This window comes from Acipenser ruthenus, chromosome 30, assembly GCF_902713425.1.
Source record: "Acipenser ruthenus chromosome 30, fAciRut3.2 maternal haplotype, whole genome shotgun sequence".
In the NCBI taxonomy this organism is placed as follows: Eukaryota; Metazoa; Chordata; class Actinopteri; order Acipenseriformes; family Acipenseridae; genus Acipenser; species Acipenser ruthenus.
Window position 1 is genome coordinate 3,583,101 of NC_081218.1, and position 22,481 is coordinate 3,605,581.

The 22,481-nt window shown below is 42.2% G+C and overlaps 2 protein-coding genes across 2 annotated transcripts; both read left to right on the forward strand.

Annotated features, from left to right (window-relative positions):
• The first annotated feature begins 1,773 nt into the window (after positions 1 to 1,773).
• Positions 1,774 to 4,265, forward strand: LOC117395957 (optic atrophy 3 protein homolog). Its single transcript, XM_033994710.3, has 2 exons — positions 1,774 to 1,966; positions 3,284 to 4,265. Exons 1-2 carry the CDS (start codon positions 1,825 to 1,827, stop codon positions 3,601 to 3,603), a joined length of 462 nt encoding a protein of 153 aa, XP_033850601.1. The 5' UTR covers positions 1,774 to 1,824; the 3' UTR covers positions 3,604 to 4,265.
• A 10,710-nt stretch (positions 4,266 to 14,975) lies between these two features.
• LOC117435708 (putative transcription factor ovo-like protein 3) lies at positions 14,976 to 19,602 on the forward strand. The gene is made up of 4 exons (XM_034059081.3): positions 14,976 to 15,585; positions 16,932 to 17,110; positions 18,101 to 18,284; positions 19,182 to 19,602. Exons 1-4 carry the CDS (start codon positions 15,486 to 15,488, stop codon positions 19,478 to 19,480), a joined length of 762 nt encoding a protein of 253 aa, XP_033914972.2. The 5' UTR covers positions 14,976 to 15,485; the 3' UTR covers positions 19,481 to 19,602.
• The last annotated feature ends 2,879 nt before the right edge of the window (positions 19,603 to 22,481 follow it).

Sequence of the window (22,481 nt, forward strand, 5' to 3'; positions counted from 1 at the left end):
ACTGCCTCCTAAACCCTGCTGGGTACAGACGGGGATTGCAGTAACCACAGACAATACACGCCTTTTGCAGAAATTAAAGGTTTGCTGACATAAAGGGGGTTTACCGTAGAGTTTGAATCAAAATACGGGACAAAATCCCAGGAGTTGTCTGGGAGGTGTGTCCAAAAAACGGGAGAGTCCCGGCAAATAAGGGAGAGTTGACAGGTCTGCATTAATGTGTGTTGTTCCTAAAATTAACAAGTGGTATGCCTGCCCCCTCTGGTCAAAAATGCCAAAGAATGCATGGATAAGGCACAGCGCTCTCTAGGAATGTCGTTTGCATTGTGGGCGAGTTCTGGTAAAACTAATTTAATAAAGGTGAGCAACAACATAAGTTGCGCAAGTCTGATGTGGGTGGAGTGGCGGAGCAGTTGCGGCCGTACCCTGCATGCCCCTGTTATGAACACATTACAGTTTGAATAGTAAAATGTTCAATGAACATGCAGGTTTTGTGCAAACCCATCTGCCATATTACATCTGTGTGCCAAAGTCTCTGAATCGAGCCATGACGCCTTCATTTATGAGTAAGTGATTTGAGACACACCCGCATGTCGGTGATCGTGCCTATAGTTAAAATACCTGGTTAATGACGTTTTGTGCTTTAAACCCTATTCTACTAGCAGTTCCAGCTCAGCGTCTGTAAATCGAGGAGTTTTGACTGTCTTTAACATTCTTTTTTTTCTCTGTTCGGTCGTACTTGCTTTATTATGTTCTATTAAATGTATATTCTCTTCTTTCTCTGTGTCTCCCCAAACACACGCATGTTTCGTTTTTCTCCGCATTTACTACCTTACAATCCCACCTGGCCGTTGATTGAAATCCTGAAATGACGTAAAAATTTCTGGAGCAAAGTTGATGCGTTGTTAACAATGAGTTATTATTATTATTATTTATTTCTTAGCAGACGCCCTTATCCAAGGCGACTTACAATTGTTACAAGATATTACATTATTTTTATATACAATTCCCCATTTATACAGTTGGGTTTTCACTGGAGCAATCTAGGTAAAGTACCTTGCTCAAGGGTACAGCAGCAGTGTCCCCCACCTGGGATTGAACCCACGACAAGAGTCCAGAGCCCTAACCACTACTCCACACTGCTGCCCCATTTGCGTCATTAACAGGTATTCCACTGCCTTTATGTAAATTGAACCCATTCCACCTGTCGGAAAAGACATTATTTGTGGAAACTTCGTTGGAGCTAAGAGGTTAAAATAGACGGAGCCAGCGAGTTTCGGACTGTCGGAACTTGATACTTGATATTCAGGGACTGTGTCACGGTCACCGACACATTTTGCCTTGAATGTTAACTGGAATCTGCTGCTATAAAGTACATTTTTAATACTTAGGCTGCAATACTCTTTGCATCAGTATGCACTCGTGGAAAGATGAATAAGAAAAACGCGATTCTGGGGTTTGCAAAACAAACACAGCCTGTCCCCACACATCTAGTAGTGCTCGTGGGGTCAGACTGTTAATATATGTTTATGAATGTATTTGATTACAAGAGGTTTAATATTTGACTTTTTAAATGAAAAAAAAAAAAACCCAAAAAAACTTAAATATAAACAAATAACAAATTAAGGTTATTCTGCGCATCAAATCATATTCCCCCGGTTGTTTATTTGAGTTCTCCATATGCAACAGTTCCCTTTTGTTATTTGTTAACTAAGCATCTACTGACATCTAACATAGACTAGTTTTTGGGGTAAAATATTCATGACGCAGTCACGTTGCTCTCCGCCCATATCCCGCCTCACTTCTGACGTCTTTCCGCACAGTAAGATGGTGGCCGGAGCTTTCCCCATAGCTAAACTTCTCTACCTGGGGGTAAGACAGCTCAGCAAACCCGTTGCCAACCGGATAAAAGCTGGGGCACGCAGGAGCGAGTTCTTCAAAAATTACATCTGCCTGCCGCCGGCTCAGTGTAAGTACATCCACGGCATATATTTCAAACACCCAATGTCATCTCTGAACCGACACAGGGTACAAGTGGGCGGCAACAGGACGGGAAATAAGCCGAAGAGCAGCCAATAAAACACAGCGGTGGCGTTCATCGAGACCTGATTGGTCTTGTAGCATTGATAGACTGTAAAGTAGGCCAATGGAATTATGAGGTGGGCGTCAATGTCGGGTTGTGATTGGCCGTACAGCCAATAGGAACAGGGAAGGGCAATTGCGGGCGGTACAAGTTGTCATTGAAGGTTTTTACTTTAGTATTGGAGGACGGTGACGTGTTTTAAATAGCATTGTCATTGTTTTTACACGAGAATGCATATAAAAGTGCATATATCAAAGTCCACTGTAATATTATTACCAAAGCACCTGTCGGCTATCCCTGTCTGTCTTCGGTTCCGCGCAGTGTAAAATAAACAGTCCTTGTTTTATATTAGGATACAATCGACAGGTGATTTTTTAGTGAGCTTTTGGGGTAAATTAGTAAACAAAGCTCGACAACTTTTTATAGTCGGCTATGAAAATGAAAATAGCGCAGTGTTTGTTAAAACGATACAGACTGTGGCGGAGCCAGCGTATCTGCATGAACTGCACCCCGAGATCATAGAACCTGATGGTAAAACTAAACTCTGTTAGCTCTTTCATTTCTAAAATATTAATTAGCCCCATAAAATCTACTCTATAACTGACATCTGGAATTTAAAACGTGTAGGTAATTTGGAGTATAAGATGCAGATGCTTTATCTGTTATTTTTAATAAATATCCTATCATGTATAATCTGTGTCCATCTCAGCACTTATTAAAGTGTAGCTAACAAAATAATTAAATACATCATTTTGCAGATCCATTAGCTACATAGGTCTCAGAATGTGCAATTTTGAAAGAAAATCGATTTAGATTTTTAAAACATCCTGGTAGACTTGGTTCATCAAGGCTTGGTGACACAGTGGTTAAAGAGAATGGCTTGATACCAGGAGGTCCCTGGTTCTAATCCCCGCTCAGCCACTGACTCACCGTGTGTGACCCTGAGCAAGTCACTTCACCTCCTTGTGCTCCGTCCTTCGGATGAAACGTAAAACAAACGAGGAAGTGACTCTGCAGCAGCAGCGGTTGTGATGCATAGTTCAACCCCTCTTTGTCACTTTGGAAACAAGCATCTGCTACTGAATAATAATAATTAAAGAAAGCTCCCAGTTTGCTTGTCTTGTCTTCCAGGAAGTCTGTCACACAATTAGAGTGCTACTCCAGTGTGGTTCAGAGCTGACTCGTGCTGTTGTGTTTCCTCAGTGTACCACTGGGTGGACATGCGTGCCAAGATGCGGATCATGGGGTTTCGAGGAACACACATCAAGCCGCTGAATGAGGAGGCTGCGGCCGAGCTGGGTGCAGAGCTGCTGGGGGAGGCAATCATCTTCACAGTGGGAGGAGTCTGTATGATTGCTGAATACGCCCGCCAGAGCGCCAACACACGCCATAAAGAGGAAGAGCTGAACGACACACTGCAGAGCCTTCAGGATCAAGTGACGCAGCTGAGCCTTACCGCTGAAACGCTGGACGCCCAGCTGAGAGAGGTCAACAGACGCTTGCTCGCTGGCCCCACCAAATAACAGCCACTGTACTTCATTCCTTCTAGCCAGTTAACATGGCCCAGTGTTACGTTCTAATGCGGAATAAGGACTGATCATGATTTCTGTCTGCAGTGTTAAAGATGTCACGTCCTTTATCAAAGTGATTATCAGTGGTCACAATAAACTGTGGTCATTTAGTGTAGGTTGGGCTTTAAGGGAGTGCTAACTAAGGGTTTCTTTGTTTTTTTGCATTAGCAGATCTGTAGAACTTCATCTATTCAGCTATCAAAGATACCAAAAAGGATCAGCAACAACTTGGTCTAGTAACCCGTTCCAGAACCTCAACGCGTTCTCATCTGTCTCCACTAGTCCTGGTCTGTTTTATGCTGGAAATAACGAGTAGGGTAGGCATTTTAAAAACTTTGATCAAGTCTCAACCAATGTTCTAGGCTAGATTCACTCCCCTCAAACTTCATAATTTCTACCTTTATACCCAAAGAACAAAGAGATATTCAACACAAGAAAAGGGGGGGCCAATCTGGGGTACTAGAAAGGGATTTAAAAACCCGGGTTAGCACTCAGTTAATGTTTGACAGAATTGTGTGCGCTTTGATCCTGTTTAACATAGAACTGCTGGTTTGTGTTTTGGCTCCTTATCAAGAAACGAAATGTACATTAAAGGATTGAATTATTTTTTTTTATTATTGTTTGTTGGCCCATTTGTTTATATCTATATTAAGAGGCTGTGTGGTCCAGTGGTTAAAGAAAAGGACTTGTCACCAGGAGGTCCCCGGTTCAAATCCCACCTCAGCCACTGACTCATTGTGTGACCCTGAGCAAGTCACTTAACCTCCTTGTGCTCTGTCTTTCGGGCGAGACGTAGTTGTAAGCGACTCTGCAGCTGATGCATAGTTCACACACCCTAGTCTCTGTAAGTTGCCTTGGATAAAGGCGTCTGCTAAATAAACAAATAATAAATAATAACTTCTTTAGCACAAGATATTGAGTGTGTCATAATCTCAGGATATATGGAAGATGAACAGTAAGTCTGTGTGACACTTAAATTTTAACAAACACATTATCTCAGGAACAGCTTGCCTGATTGTGGTGGATCTTGCTAAGGACCTCAGTTATTGATAGTCTCATCATCTCGGGGGTTGTCTGTCTGTCAGTTTGACTGCCTGCCTATGTCTATGTTTAAAATGCATCTAGCCAACCCTTGTCAAATTCTAATGAAAGTTAGCACAGGCTAATAAGTGTATCATAAACTAAAGTTTATATATATACTCCACTCCGGTGCAGCAGGAAGTTAGACATGATTCTGAGAGCTCCTGTGAGGCCACAGAGGTGCTCTACACGTCTGAATTTTAAAAAGTCGTAGTTGTAAGTGACTCTGCAGCTGATGCATAGTTCACACACCCTAGTCTCTGTAAGTCGCCTTGGATAAAGGCGTCTGCTAAATAAACAAATAATAATAATAATAATAATATCTAGGACTAAAAAGCTTGGTCGTGTGCAGCATGTTTTATCTCGCCGGCAGCCATACTGCACTAGCGATCAGTAAGGGTGTTTTTCAGAGTTATCACAGATTTTACAATTTCTGTGAAATGTACCCATTGCCCTGTAATATGTAGTTCCTTGTGAAAATCCCCATTTCTGAAAGAATACTGTAATTATACATATTTTTTGTCACTTAGAAATAAATCCAGCAAACATTTGCCTGATTGATAAAGACACCAGCTGCATCAAAGATCAGAAATATTTCTGAAGATCGCTCTGTCCAGGACAAGAAGAGGACATTCCACGTGTCTGTTGTTATTTTTACATTTATTTATGTTTTTATATGTTTGAATTCACTGGTGGTGAAAATAAAATGTCTTTAAAAGGTGGACATACAAAAAAATTCTACAATTTAGTATTTGCTGTTTTTCAGGTAAGCGTTTCAATATTTAGGAACATTACATTTCAGCACAAGACATAGTGCTGCCACATGGCCTCATAACAACAGGAAGCTGGTGCAGGATGAAAAGGATTCTCACAGGAAGTAACCACGGCCCAGGGCAGGTGTGTGCTTTTAGTAACTAGTAATTAAAACAATTGAATTCATTGAGCGATTCAGCTTAAGCAATTCACACTCATTTAAGTGTTCATTACAATTAATGAATTTGTTGTTTTGAGGGAGACCCTGGTCTGTTTTATAGTGTCCCGTGATTATATGACCTGGTGGCAATCCTAACAAGACCACAGCGGGATTTCTGTCTTTTGAACGGTGTTAAAAAGGGTCATGTTTTTAGAATGCAGTGTCTTTTCACATTTCTTCAGCGGTGAAAGGGCAGTAATGTTGTTTGTAACAGAGCTTCCATCTTAACTGTTTTCATACATATTTCTTATTTTGTGGTGTTAAGAAACTCTGACCCGAGTTTAGAAGCTGCTCTTCTGTTCTCAGACATGGTGTGTACCACAGGCTAGATCAGTCAATGTCTGTAGAAAACTAAAGGCCAGCGCTGTGAAGAGAATGGGTTTTAAAGTTACATTTTCTTTGATTATTTTGATCATTAACAAATGGGAAAATGACATTAAAAATGGCTCTACTAACAGACAAGTTCTGTATGATATGCTTTAATAGCATTAAATAACTGCACACCGTTATCACCGTGTGTTATTTTGAAAGACACATGAATACAAATATTTCTATTAAAATGCTCAACATTGAGAATGCATTCCTTGTTCTCACCAGTAGGTGGCAGTATTGTTTTAGAAATGCACTCTCTTGTTTTCAAATAAATGGACTCTTCTCACTACAGTTTTCACGCGCTTGTAAAAATGCACTGCAGTAGGATTAGTGTGTGTGATACAGTTCAGTATTGCAATGTGCCAGCACCCCCACTAGGGGTCAGGGTGGTTTTGCATGAATGGCATGCGCCAGTGCGTGTGTCTACAGCACGTTGAGGGTCCTATGGGTGTTGTTCGTGGGTTTTATTTGGGTTATTATAGGAGTTTGACTGCCAGGTGGGAGGGAGAAGGGGTTTGAGTAGGTAGGGAGTTGAATTGAGACCAGTAGAGCGGGCTGGTTTGTAATCATTGAAAAATGTCGGAACACACACAAGAAAATTTTGTTCAGATAAGCAGACTGTTACAACTTTTCTATATTGTTGAATATCTCCAAATCGTTTTTTCTTCCTTCCTCACATAACACTTTAATACTTTTGCATCAACAAAATTATAACGGACAACGTCAATGAAATGTTCTTTCTTTTCAGTTCCAGTTCACCAAAACACGATATTTTAAATAGTCTTCCATTTCTGTTTTTCGATCACCAACTGAAACCATTTCTTTAAAGCCATTTGTTGCAGTGTGGTCTCCTAGAACAGGAAAGACACTGTTTCACACAGTTGGTAGGGTTAAAACGTGCCAGTGTGCAAATATATATATATGTTTTGTATGTTTAATTAGCATGACACATGTAGGTTAACATATAATGAATGATAGGTGAGCTGGTCCCTTGGTGTATCTTAGTGTATTTGGCATGATCAATAAGCAGGAGGCTGTGTGGTCCAGTGGTTAAAGAAAAGGGCTTATAACTAGGAGGTCCCCGGTTCAAATCCCACCTCAGCCATTGACTCGTTGTGTGACCCTGAGCAAGTCACTTAACCTCCTTGTGCTCCGTCTTTCGGGTGAGATGTAATTGTAAGTGACTCTGCAGATGATGCATAGTTCACACACCCTAGTCTCTGTAAGTCGCCTTGGATAAAGGCTTCTGCTAAATAATAATAATACTAATCAACTGAATAAAGTCAAGAGAAAGCTGACGAGTCATATGGAAGAGCAAAGATTGTGTGTGTTTAAAGTGTATAGCGAAGTAGCAATGTTGATTTTGTAATTGAATTCAGAATTGTGAAGCACAGGGTCTTTACATAGAAATTATATTTTTAGACTATGAATAGTTTAAAAAAAAAATGTCAGTTTTCAAATATAGTGTGCAAACAGCAAAGTGTTACAAACTGCACGTTCCCAAACAGAGCGCCAGACATCAAATATTCAAAATCCTAAAAGGTATAGACAGTGTCGACCCAGGGGACTTTTTTGACCTGAAAAAAGAAACAAGGACCAGGGGTCACAAATGGAGATTAGATAAAGGGGCATTCAGAAAAGAAAATAGGAGGCACTTTTTTACACAGAGAATTGTGGGAGTCTGGAACCAACTCCCCAGTAATGTTGTTGAAGCGGACACCCTGGGATCCTTCAAGAAGCTGCTTGATGAGATTCTGGGATCAATCAGCTACTAACAACCAAACGAGCAAGATGGGCTGAATGGCCTCCTCTCGTTTGTAAACTTTCTTATGTTCTTATGTTCTTATGATCTAATAATGCTTTTTATGAGTGGCCGATTATTTTTACCTTAACTATTCAACATTGGCAAGTAGGTAGCGATTCTAACCCTACAAGCCACAGTAAGCGATTTGCAGGTCAGGGTTTGTCCTGTCTGGAATAGGGGGAGTGAGTCAAGGTTTGTCCTGTGCAGGTTGACCTCTCTGTGACCAACAGGATTTCAAATCATAAACAAAAACGGTGTTGTCTCCCGAGCTCAGATTTCCCTAAGCCTGGCCTCTCTCCTCTCTGCCTGAATCTGTGATTTGAATAACCTTGGCAAGGACAAGGCGAGCTGAATCCACAGCTCTCTCACACTGATTTCTCAGCGTTTACAAGAATTCCCTGACACTGAGCAGCATGCATTATTATTATTATTATTATTATTATTATTATTATTATTATTATTATTATTATTATTATTATTATTATTATTATTATTATTATTTAGTAATTTAGAAGACACTTTTATCATATAGGGACTAAGGGGGTGAACTATGCATTACAAATGCTGCTGCAGAGTCACTTCCAATAGGACCTCATTTGTTTGACGTCTCATCCGAAGGACGGAGCACAAGGAGGTGAAGTGACTTGCTCTGGGTCACACACAGCGAGTCAGTGGCTGGGATTGAAATGGGAACCTCCTGGTAACAACAAGCCCCTTTCTTTAACCACTGAGACCACCAAGCATTGTTAAACTATATGAACTTTACTGTTTGCAAAAGTCACTGCATGTTTTTAATACAAGACAAATACAACTATCATGTATTGCTTTTCATAATATACACTAAATAAATGCTATAATGTTTTCAGTTTATTTAAATCTATTTATATATGTATATATAAAAACTATATTGAGTTTATTGTACAAATATTTATGGATGCAGTGTGGAGTAGTGGTTAGGGCTTTGGACTCTTGACCGGAGAGTCGTGGGTTCAATCCCTGGTAGGGGACATTGCTGCTGTACCCTTGAGCAAGGTACTTTACCTAGATTGCTCCAGTAAAAACTCAGCTATATAAATGGGTATTTGTATGTAAAAATAATGTGATATCTTGTAATTGTGAGTCGCCCTGGATAAGGGCATCTGCTAAGAAATAAATAATAATAATTTATCAGACATTTATAATATGTTCATGTAATTCATTTACATTTCCAAATAAATGTTCTATATTTTTTCATAGGTGACTCATTTTTTAAATAGACTGTCTTTTTAAAATGAGGTTTGCATTTTACAAAACTCTTCTGGACTATTCGAGAGTGTTAGAAGTTCATTCTCATTCTTCAAAGCACTGTGTTACATTAGAAACACAAAGATAAAAAACGAACCCAGTCCTTAAATGTTTGTGAATAGGGGCTATAATCCTGCAAATCTCTTCAGTGTTCTAGTGGCTTCTGTAACACCGTAAATGAACACAAAGCTTTATTTAATTCATTAGAACAGACACAAAAAAACGTTCTTTCACGAAGTCATGTAACGAAATAACTGCTCTTAAACTGTGCATTTCCTGGTGCAGGGTGCAGACACTCATGCAAATGAGCGCCGTGCGAGGGAGCGAGGTGGGATAGGGAAATGCGCTGGGGTCAGCTGGGACCGCTGCACCCCTTCATTCACACACAGCACAGCGCTCTCCTCAACCCAGAGCACGGCTTTAAACAGGGAGCCCAGCAAAGCAGCCAACACTGAAAACTGGGGTGACCTGCTGAGAGTAGCGAGGCAAAACTGCTTTTGTCTGGGGACAGTTGGCCCCCAGAATCCTCTTGTTGTGAGTACGGCTATCACACACACACACACACACACACACACACACACACACACACACACACACACACAGTATTATGACGTGCATTTTACATTAAGATAATACATATATTTACAGAACGAAGATGCATAAACTACAGTATTAACTTTTTGAGCTGCTACACTAAGTTTTGCATTAGAGGCTACTGGTTCACTATAGGCCCTGTTTAAGAATTGTATGCGCAACACACTTCTGCGTTACCATAGTTTTGTTTAAAGGGAATGTCATACAGTTCAATCAAACGCCACATTACTTCATGTCACTTGTTATTATTTGTATTATTATTTATTTATTTGGTAAATGCATTTTCCAAAAGTGACACAATTCACAATCTACAGTAAGAAATCAAATTCAGAGTGCAGAAATTAGTATTATTGTGTTTAAGTATTGTAAATTCATTTTCGTTTAGTCTGTAATCCATATATTTATTTATAAAATAAATATATGGATTACAGACTAAAATATATTTTAAACATATCCTATATATATAAAGGGGCCAATTTCTACATATGAAAAATATAAGGATCATACTTTTCTACCATATATTAAAAATATATGTTTTTTCCATAAGGGCAAGTTTTGCCTTTGTGATTTAGAATAGCCCTCTGGATAAACGTCTTTCGAAATATAATTGCAAATGAATGTAAATGTGTAAATATATATTGTAAACATATATTCAGGCCATGTATCAGTCCATATCACAGTACAGACCTATGATAAAACACACACAACTCAATAGCAACAGTACATACACGCTTTCCTACCAATAATAATAATAATAATAATAATAATAATAATAATAATAATAATAATAATAATAATACCTTTAGAAAATAATTTTACAAAGGTGTACTTAGAGCTTACTTATATTGTAAATAAAACGCTATTATTACATGTGGAGTAAACTGTAACTTTACAAAAACACGCAGGGAGCAGTTTTTCTCATCCCAAAAAAATAGGGAGCAGTTTTTGATGAGCGTCCTCGGTCTTACTGGGAAAAGAAAATCTGGGCATGCGCAGTGCATGGTGAAAACAGTGTGGGCATGCGCATTACGCAAAGTAGGAGCGTTTGATAGGTAGCATAAATTGACGTGACACCTGTCTTAGCCTCCTGCTGAATCACTATAGTCTGAGGTGTACAAGTACTGTACAGGCAGTATAAATACATTCATCTTATAATAAGGACGCTGCAGATCATTTCAGATGCAGTCATCATCTTGTTCTAAACGGGTCTGGACCATTTAAACTTCCATCCAGACCCCACAGTTGTTAATGATCTCATTTTATTAATTTGAATTAATTATTTCTTATCCAGGGCGACTTACAATTTATCAGTTAAACATGGAGTGAAAATATATCTAATGCAATACTAGCTTTTCTGTATGAGTTTATAACACCGAGTTTGTGAAGATAATAATAATAATAATAATAATAATAATAATAATAATAATAATAATAATAATAATCAGCAGGTAGCTATCCAGCTATCTTATACATACTTTTTCATAGAGCAAATAGAATGCACATTGTATATGTACAGTGTTGCTTTTTCATCATGTAATGTATATTAAAAGCACAGGCGGAATACACCACAGAGAAACCACGGTAAAGAGTGACAATGTTCAGTATACAGGAGGCTGTGTGGTCCAGTGGTTAAAGAAAAGGGCTTGTAACCAGGAGGTCCCCGGTTCAAATCCCACCTCAGCCACTGACTCAATGTGTGACCCTGAGCAAGTCACTTCACCTCCTTGTGCTCCGTCTTTCGGGTGAGACGTAATTGTAAGTGACTCTGCAGCTGATGCACAGTTCACACACCCTAGCCTCTGTAAGTCGCCTTGGATAAAGGCGTCTGCTAAATAAACAAATAATAATATATGAAACGGGAAGGAGCTGTCCTGTTTCTCGCTACAGCAGTTTCCTCTCATTGAAATGATTCCAGATGGTTTTGCATTTCAAAATATGTTTCGTAAGGGGTCAGCTTTTTGTTTGGTTTCTTTTTTTTTTTAACTAACTGAACTTTTTTTTCTGTTATAAATACAACAACAACAACAAAACCTAAATAAAACCGTTGCAAGGCCTTTTAGAAATGTGTGGTTTTAAAAAGTCGCGCTCCACAGAGACAGGTAGCAGCGTGTGTGTGTGTGTGCGTTTGTGTGTGTTTGTATGTGTGTGTGTGTGTGTGTGTGTGTGTGTGTGTGTGTGTGTGTGTGTGTGTGTGAGGTGCAGCCCTCCTTTCATCCCTCTGTGAAGATGCTTTGCATAGCGTGTGAGCCGTTGCATTTTAGAAAGCTGCTAGACCAAGACCTTTGGGATCTGCATACAAACCCAGCTCTTTGAATAGCAGTCCGGATGAGGAGGGCGGAGAGACAGTGTTCTCTGGAGAATACTGTTCCTTCACAATGAATGTTGTATAGAAAACACGGGTGCAGGGGTACTCCAAATCTAGCCCATTGAAAACCAATATAAAATGACTACAGGTGGGTCTTTATTGCCCCATCTCCCCATATAGAGATGCCTTGCCCACTAAAGCACCAACAAAAAAAATGCACCAAAAAGTGCCTGAGTTTGCTAAGCAGCATAAAACTGCATGAATTCAACAAGGGACAGGATTTGATTGGAAACACAATAATATATATTGTGTCTATGCTACAAGGATGATTTAGCCACTAGAAAAGCTGCAGGATTGGGGCTCTCAGTCTCCAGGACCAGGGATGGAGTCCCCTGGTGTAGAGGGACTTGAAAATATGAAAATAGAGGAAAGGCAGAGAGCGAGTGGAGACTGGGTGATTGCATGAAAAAGTATGAAAACAGAGGAGATTGATCAATCTGATAGATTTCAGGCATTGAGCAATGATGACTGCGTGATGGATGAGAACAGGGGTGAGGTGGTGTTAGAAGGTGATTCAATTATACGCTTTGTCGACAGTGATTTGAGCCATAAACTAAAATCAAGAATCAAGAATATAAAATCAGAGATATTGAATCATGAATTTAAAATCAGAGATATTGAATCATGAATTTAAAATCAGAGATATTGAATCATGAATGCACACATTACTAAATCATGATAAAAAAGAGCCTGTGGTTTGTACACGTTGGTACAAATGAAATAAGGGACAGAATATTTAATTTAAAATCCTTAACAAGGACGCTGAAAGAGTTAGGATGCAGAATTATTTTGTCAGATTGACTATCTGTTAAATTGCTTGGGAAGGGATACCAATATATATGAGAAAATAGATACAATTGTGACGGATCATCGCTTTCTTATTTAAGAAAACGTTTTGTTTGACAAGCTTCTAGAAATGTTTATTTTTTTATAATTATTATTATTATTTGTTTATTTAGCAGACGCCTTTATCCAAGGTGACTTACAGAGACTAGGGTGTGTGAACTATGCATCAGCTGCAGAGTCACTTACAACTACGTCTCACCCGAAAGACGGAGCACAAGGAGGTTAAGTGACTTGCTCAGGGTCACACAATGAGTCAGTGGCTGAGGTGGGATTTGAACCGGGGACCTGCTGGTTACAAGCCCTTTTCTTTAACCACTGAACCACACAGCCTCCTACCGCTAATGCTGCCGAATACCTTTTTGTGACCTTTTCAGCTGAAATGCTTTAAGAGTTAAAAAATAGAGCTTGCACAGAAAGGGTAAGGGGATCAGTTGGGACTTTCACAATCAGAGGAAGGTTAATAGGTAAATGTGCCATTTGTCATGTAAAACTAGCTTGTACATACTCTCACAGAACAAACTGGTCTATTACAGGTCTTGAAACAAATCCTTCAGTTATGAAAAGCAGTCTGGTCTCGGGTTACACTGTGAACTGGAATCAGACATGAGCAGATTAAAAACACAGCAACCTTCTATCACCTTGTTCTCCACTGCGGAGCAAGCCTTTCACTAACACCCAACCCCTCCCACGCCTAAGAGCTAAAAACCAGAGCTGTCAGTGTGACGAGAAGGCTGATGACCATGGAGTTTATAAACAGTATGTACAGAGTAGGATAAGAATTAATTAATTTGATAAGTGTTTCTTCAGATGTATGCAAAAAAACAGGGCTGGAGGGCATGCAACTGTGTGTAAGCAAAAAATGCACAGTCTGATCTAAAAGATCCAAACTGAAATAACATTAAGGCATTGCCTGGTCATTTTCTGGATGACCTTTTTTGTTTTTATCCCAAATCAAAATGATGGCGACGCCAAATCCATTCTAAGGTATTGTTATTACAATGCCATGAACTTTCATTAAAAATGAGTTTGAAGGTGAGGGCAGCAGTGTGGAGTAGTGGTTAGGGCTCTGGACTCTTGACCGGAGGGTTGTGGGTTCAATCCCCAGTGGGGGACACTGCTGCTGTACCCTTGAGCAAGGTACTTTACCTAGATTGCTCCAGTAAAAACACCACTGTATAAATGGTATGTATTATTTATTTCTTAGCAGACACCCTTATCCAGGGCAACTTACAATTGTTACACGCTATCACATTATTTTTACATACAATTACCCATTTATACAGGTGGTTTTTACTGAAGCAATCTAGGTAAAGTACCTTGCTCAAGGGTATAGCAGCAGTGTCCCCCACGTGGGATTGAACCCACGACCCTCCGGTCAAGAGTCCTAACCACTACTCCACACTGCTGCCTATAAAAATATAAAAAATAATGTGTAAAAAACAATGTAATTGTATGTAAAATTTATGTGAGATCTTGTAAATTGTAAGTCGTAAAAGAGACACACCTTATGGGATATGCAAGAGAAATGGAATATTAGGAACAAGTAGACTATCTTGGTGTTCCAGCATTGTGAAGCTCACTAGCTGTCCCAATGAATTTCCATAAGCATGTCCCCTCTGAGCACACTATTTGCCCCTTGTGAAGATATCTTTAAAAAGTGCTTCCAGACTCAACTTGTTCTTACTCAGGTACAGCACAGCAACCTAACAGGTGTGTGTCGGACTGATCAAATAATCTGCGCAAGTCACTTCTGTTATCAATTTGAATGCTCCCTGCTGCAAGAACAATAGTTTCAATAGCAAAAAAAACAAACGCTCCAGCTGTCTGCAGTGAATTTGCATGGGGAGGATGTTGTCATTGGCTGTTCAGCGAATGCATTTGCAAACATCGACATGCAAAGAGGAGCAGGGACTGTTAATGCAAGGGTGCTTTTAAATACACTCTGTGCGTCTGCCATTGGCTGAGACACAGAGTTAGGAAAATCACTGCTAGAAGGCAAGGGGGAAGGAAAATTAAAGTTTCCAAACTACCAACAGAACAGGTCATAACTGGAATACAGATCCCAGCACCCAAAGCAAGGTTACTGATAAAGCAACTGGTACTGAATAGGGAAGATCAGAGATATAGTGAGGAGTAGCGATATACTGGGAAACATTTTCCTGGGAGGAATTACTTTATATGCTTCAGTAAAGAATAGAGATTTGTCCTGCGAGTTAGGGACTGATAAGTCAGTAACTGGGAGATAGTATTGAGGATGTTTTGTGTACTTAGGGTTAGGACTTAGAAACTGGTTTCTACTGGCACTAAAGGATAACGTTTTTTAATTGGTGCACGGTACACAAGGTTATAGGAATGGTTCTCTGCTGGTAGACAGAGAAAGTGAGAGTGACAGGGACTGGTACCCAGTTTGAAGCTGGAAGTTTGTGTGCACTGGGAAGGAGGGAGAGTGAAGCACTGGTGTGGAGAGACTGGTGCATACTGGGAAGGAGGGACAGTGAAGAGGGTCCATTGGAAAGATGCCACGCTCGTTCCTGGTGAAGAAGCGACAGGGTCTATCAGGGGCTCGACGCAGGAGGGAGACCCCCGAACAGCAGCATGGAGACGGATACATACCAGGTAAGCAGTGCTCCATTGTATCTATAGCAGTGAACAGGGCTTTACTGATGCAGTATTTTTACAATACTACAAGTGACATCACGCCAACATACAGGGTGATCACGTATGACATCACATATGTAACAGGGAGCAAAAATGCTATATTACTGGTAAACAATACGTTTATTTAATTAGTTCTGTATTTGTTTCAGAGTGGGCTGCAGTCCAGCCCCATTCATCAAGCTGTCTCAATGCACAGATTCATTGTGGGGTATTTGTTCATTAGGACTGACTTTTAAATTTTTAATAATAGACAGGGCGAGAAAATACACACGCGCTGAGCGAGCGACCATGTGATCGCAATAAGAGGGTCGTGCGATTGGAATCAGCGATGCATGACGAATTGAGTGAAAACCAAGCAATGTTTGATTAAATAAAGCAAGCAATTAACCAATGCTGTGTTTTATTATGAATTAGTCATTTAGCAGACGCTTTTATCCAAAGCGTCTTACAGAGACTCGTTTATGCATCACTGCTGCAGAGGATGTATTTTCTGCATTGCCAGTATCACTCACAGCTTTGTCACCGCAAGTGTTATTAATTTTCATAAAGTGCAACCTGGTTCATGAAACTATAATTGAATAATACATTATTATTATTATTATTATTATTATTATTATTATTATTATTATTATTATTATTATTAATAATAATAATAATAATAATAATAATAATAATAATAATAATAATAATAATAATAATAATAACAGAACATACATTTACAAAATTACATAAAAATAAGCTGTCTAACTTTTTTTCTGTTTGTCCTGATGTACTTCAATCCCACCTGTCCATTGATTGAAATCCTGAAATGAGGTAAACACGTAGAGGTTTCTCATTTTAAACACTGAATAGTTATTCCGCCACCTTTATGTAAATTACACCCTTTCCACCTGTCGGAACCAAACAGCAGAAAAGTGTTTCATTTGACTAGTCGTGTTAAAACAGCGAGTTTCAGACTGTCGGAGGACATGATATTCAGGGTCAGTGAGTCGCTGAGCTGGGATTGAACCAGGTACCGTCTGGTAACAACCACTGGACCACCAAGCCCCACACGTTACAAAAACAAACCGGCTCCTTTGCAAAGAGCGTATATCGGGCTTATGTGCCAGAGTGTGATTACGTCATCTACAAGCCCTGCTGCTGCCTTCCCCGTGCACGCTACACTCTCCCCTATATATAACACTGTTTAAGTGTATTCACAGTACAGTTCAAAGACTAATATGGTGACGTAGTGCCACTTTCTGCAAATGTCTGTTTTTAAAAAGTAACTTGGCTCACGTCTCTCTCTCTATCTCTGTCTTCAGAGCCTTGCCCCCTGCCAGCCCCTGTCCTCGAGCCAGCCCCAGAGTCACAGACTAGAGAGGGGAAGACAGCGGAAGAGTGGCGGACACAGACTCCCGACCTGGGGGGGCTACAGCCCCCCGGAGACAGCCTGCATCAGTACAACCCCAGTGTGGTCCCACATCCCACTCCACGAGCCAAGGTGAGAGGGAGAGAGAGAGAGAGAGAGACAGAGAGAGAGAGAGGGAGAGAGAGAGGGAGAGAGAGAGAGAGACAGAGAGAGAGAGAGAGAGAGAGAGAGAGAGAGATTCTGTGTCTGTGTGTGTTGTATCTAACCCCGATCTCCCCCTCTCCCCTTGTCTCTGCCTGTCTGTGTGTATTCACAGTGTGTGTGTGTGTGTGTGTGTGTATTCACAGTGTGTGTGTGTGTGTGTGTGTGTATTCACAGTGTGTGTGTGTGTGTGTGTATTCACAGTGTGTGTGTGTGTGTGTGTATTCACAGTGTGTGTGTGTGTGTGTGTATTCACAGTGTGTGTGTGTGTGTGTGTGTGTATTCACAGTGTGTGTGTGTGTGTGTGTATTCACAGTGTGTGTGTGTGTGTGTGTATTCACAGTGTGTGTGTGTGTGTGTGTGTGTGTGTATTCACAGTGTGTGTGTGTGTGTGTGTGTATTCACAGTGTGTGTGTGTGTGTGTGTATTCACAGTGTGTGTGTGTTGTATCTAACCCTGATCTCCCCCTCTCCCCTTGTCCCTGCCTGTCTGTGTGTATTCACAGTGTCTGTGTGTGTGTGTGTGTGTGTGTGTATTCACAGTGTGTGTGTGTGTGTGTGTATTCACAGTGTGTGTGTGTTGTATCTAACCCTGATCTCCCCCTCTCCCCTTGTCCCTGCCTGTCTGTGTGTATTCACAGTGTCTGTGTGTGTGTGTGTGTGTGTGTGTATTCACAGTGTGTGTGTGTGTGTGTGTATTCACAGTGTGTGTGTGTTGTATCTAACCCTGATCTCCCCCTCTCCCCTTGTCTCTGCCTGTTTGTGTGTATTCACAGTGTCTGTGTGTGTGTGTGTGTGTGTGTGTGTGTGTGTGTGTGTGTGTGTGTGTGTGTGGTGTGTGTGTGTGGTGTATGTGTGTGTGTGTGTTTGTGCGTGTGTGTGTTGTATCTCACCCCGGTCTCTCCCTCTCTCCTTGTTTCAGGGTCGCTTGGCTCACTCGCATGGTGACTTCCTCTGCCCGGTCTGTAACAAGGTGTTTCCGCTGCAGCGCATGTTGACGCGTCACCTCAAGTGTCACAGCTCTGTGAAGAAGCACGTGTGCTGCTACTGCACCAAGGGCTTCAACGACACCTTCGACCTCAAGAGGCACATGCGCACGCACACAGGTAGGGGGCGCTCACCATGCAACCCAGCACAGCTTGAAACAGCAGTCTTGAAGTAGAACACTAGACTGGTGTGTGAGAAGGGCTTCATTCTCCTCCTGTCTCTCCCTCCCATCTCCCACTCTCATCTCAGGTATGTTTTAATACCTCTGTGAGTGTGTGAGAAAGTCTTTCCTGGAGTCTTCCCCCCTCCCTCTAAGCCCCTCCTCCTCTCTATCACTCCATTACCTCTCCCCTTCTCCACTCCCTCTCTAAGCCCCTCCCTCTAAGCCCCTCCCTTTCTCCATGCCCTATCTAAGCCCCTCCCCCTCTCTATCCCTCTCTAAGCCCCTCTCCCTCTCTAAGCCCCTCCCTCTCAGCCCCTCCCTTTCTCCACGCCCTATCCAAGCCCCTCCCCCTCTCTATCCCTCTCTAAGCCCCTCCCCCTATCTATCCCTCTCTAAGCCCCCCTCCATATCCCTCTCTAAGCCCCTCCCCTTCTCCACTCCCTCTCTAAGCCCCTCCCCTCTCTATCCCTCTCTAAGCCCCTCCCCCTCTCTAAGCCCCTCCCCTTATCCACTCCCTCTCTAAGTCCCTCCCCCTCTATCCCTCTCTAAGCCCCTCCCCCGCTCCACTCCCTCTCTATGCCCCTCCCCCTCTCTATCTCTCTCTAAGCCCCTCCCCCTCTCTATCCCTCTCTAAGCCCCTCCCCTTCTCCACACCCTCTCTAAGTCCCTCCCCCTCTATCCCTCTCTAAGCCCCTCCCCCGCTCCACTCCCTCTCTATGCCCCTCCCCCTCTCTATCCCTCTCTAAGCCCCTCCCCTTCTCCACGCCCTCTCTAAGCCCCTCCCCCTCTCTATCCCTCTCTAAGCCCCTCCCCTTCTCCACGCCCTCTCTAAGCCCCTCCCCCTCTCTCTCAGGTATACGTCCGTACGGCTGTGAGCTCTGTGAGAAGGCCTTCACTCAGCGCTGCTCCCTCGAGTCTCACTTGAAGAAGATCCACGGTGTGACTCAGCAGTACGCGTACCGCGAGCGGCGCTCCAAGATCTTCGTGTGCGAGGACTGCGGCTTCACCTCCGTCAGCGGGGAGGAGTACTTCCTGCACATGCGTGAGCGCCACCCGGGCAGCCCTGCGCTGAGGCGATACTTCCGCAGGCACGGCGCCAGCGCTGCCAGCAAGCTGGGAGCAGTGCTGCTGTACCCGGGGTACTATCTGTGACAGCCAGCCTCTGGGACCCAGTGCAGTGCCTGGGACTCACAACCAGTGAGATCGAGGACACTGCCTGGGACTCACAACCAGTGAGATCGAGGACACTGCCTGGGGCTCACAACCAGTGAGATCGAGGACACTGCCTGGGGCTCACAACAAGTGAGATCGAGGACACTGCCTGGGACTCACAACCAGTGAGATCGAGGACACTGCCTGGGACTCACAACCAGTGAGATCGAGGAGACTGCCTGGGACTCACAACCAGTGAGATCGAGGAGACTGTCTGGGATGCACAACCAGTGAGATCGAGGACACTGTCTGGGGCTCACAACCAGTGAGATCGAGGACACTGCCTGGGACTCACAACCAGTGAGATCGAGGACACTGCCTGGGACTCACAACCAGTGAGATTGAGGACACTGCCTAGAACTCACAACCAGTGAGATCGAGGAGACTGCCTGGGACTCACAACCAGTAAGATTGAGGAGACTGCCTGGGGCTCACAACCAGTGAGATCGAGGAGACTGCCTGGGACTCACAACCAGTGAGATCGAGGACACTGCCTGGGACTCACAACCAGTGAGATTGAGGAGACTGCCTGGAACTCACAACCAGTGAGATCGAGGAGACTGCCTGGGGCTCACAACCAGTGAGATCGAGGAGACTGCCTGGGGCTCACAACCAGTGAGATCGAGGAGACTGCCTGGGACTCACAACCAGTGAGATCGAGGACACTGCCTGGGGCTCACAACCAGTGAGATCGAGGAGACTGCCTGGGACTCACAACCAGTGAGATCGAGGAGACTGCCTGGGACTCACAACCAGTGAGATCGAGGAGACTGCCTGGGACGCACAACCAGTGAGATCGAGGACACTGCCTGGGGCTCACAACCAGTGAGATCGAGGAGACTGCCTGGGACTCACAACCAGTGAGATCGAGGACACTGCCTGGGACTCACAACCAGTGAGATCGAGGAGACTGCCTAGAACTCACAACCAGTGAGATCGAGGAGACTGCCTGGGACTCACAACCAGTGAGATCGAGGAGACTGCCTGGAACTCACAACCTACTAGATACAGTGCAGTGCACTATCTGAGTCCCACACCCTACTAGATACAGTGTTGGACTCACACCCATAGAGATAGGCAGCACTACCTGCTTCAAATGAATCTTGAAAGCAGTGCTGACTTGCTGGATATAGATGTGTTTTACTGTAAAGGTAGCACTGTATATTCATTTTTTTCCCATGTAAAACCAAGCTTTGTGTTTTATTCAAGGTCAGTGTGTTTAGAAAAATAAGGCATTTTCTTATCATACGTTTAGAAGCAGTTTTGAAAGAAAGCCGCTTAAAGAAAGCTCTGCTTGCAAGGAAGGGTTTCTTCCTGGAGAGCGCAATTGTCCACATGACTTCACTGGCTTCTTTCTTGTCAATAACCAATCAGCTGCTTCCCCGATTGACCCAGAAGACACTGCTGAGGTGACATGACCCAGGAAGTGAAAACAGATGTGAAAACGGGATACAAACTGAGAGCTTCACTTAACCCAAAGCAGTACCAGTTTTTAAAATGAAAATGCAAGTGTGCTAATGGGTGTGTTTATTTTAAAGATGCACGTTTGATACCTATGTAGTTACTGGATGCAAAACAGCAAAAGATTTCTGGAATTATTCTAGCTAAAATGACTTTACTACTGATGGCATCATCACTCCACTCTCTTCTAGTGCTGAAAAGCTTTGAATATATTATTATACTGTTTATGCAGATGCAGTGTTCTTTAAGGAAATAGGCTAAAATTGCTGTTGCTTCGTGGTAGCCATTCACTTCCTGTGGAGTAGGTCACGATCACTCCAATAATTTAGCGACAATCATATCGTGTGACCTGCAGCACAGGAAGTAACTAGGTACCTAGGAGGCAGAAATATAAACTTTTTATGGATAGTATTCCATACTATCAACATGCATCGAAATCAAGGTTTTAAAGTACATATAAATAATTCCAGTCATGTATATTGACATATTAAAATTGATAACACATGCATTAAATTATTACAGCAGTCCCATTCCCCCATTGGTATAGATATCTACAGGTCAGTACGGCTGGAGCAGGGGAGTGCAGCCAGGTTTCTGTGCAAACACACCAGTTCCCTTCTCAACAGGGAGCCCCTCACTCAGTCCAGCAGTGGGAGGCAGGTACTGGGAACAGCACACCAGCCAGCTCTGTTACTGCAGGACTGCTAATACAGACTACAAGGTCTGTTAGTGGGTGATGGTTAGTGTATATAGTAATACTAGAACTGAAGTCATTGTATTTGATCTTGCTCTTAATTGTATTACGACTTGTACTGTGGTTCTTGAAATGTATTTTTGTTTAGGACTCTAAGTCACCCTGGATAAGGGCGTCCGCTAAGAAATAAATAAATAAATAAATAAATAAATAATAATACATTTGTAATTTTTGAATTAAGCGATAAACTACAGTATAGCTATATACAAAATTAAGCTATAACTAAAATGAGCTCTGAACTGCTCGCTAGTAAAACACCAAAGATGTTTTCAGCTAGATTTTTAGATATTGCCTTTTAATAAAAAGAAAGAAGGGAAAAAGAATGTGGGCAGCAGTGTGGAGTAGTGGTTAGGGCTCTGGACTCTTGACAGGAGGGTTGTGGGTTCAATCCCAGGTGGGGGACACTGCTGCTGTACCCTTGAGCAAGGTACTTTACCTAGATTGCTCCAGTAAAAACCCAACTGTATAAATGGGTAATTGTATGTAAAAAATAATGTGTAAAAAATAATGTACTTGTATGTAAAAATAATGTGATATCTCGTAACAATTGAAGTTGCCCTGGACAAGGGCGTCTGCTAAGAAATAAATAATAATAAAGGTAATTAGCTCAGCTTTCAGAGTGTGGGACTGGAAGAACACCGCCTCCTTGTGGCCAATCCTGGAACAACAGTGTCGGGATTAAAATAAAATCTAGTAATGTCAGTAACATATATCTGTTTAAGAGTT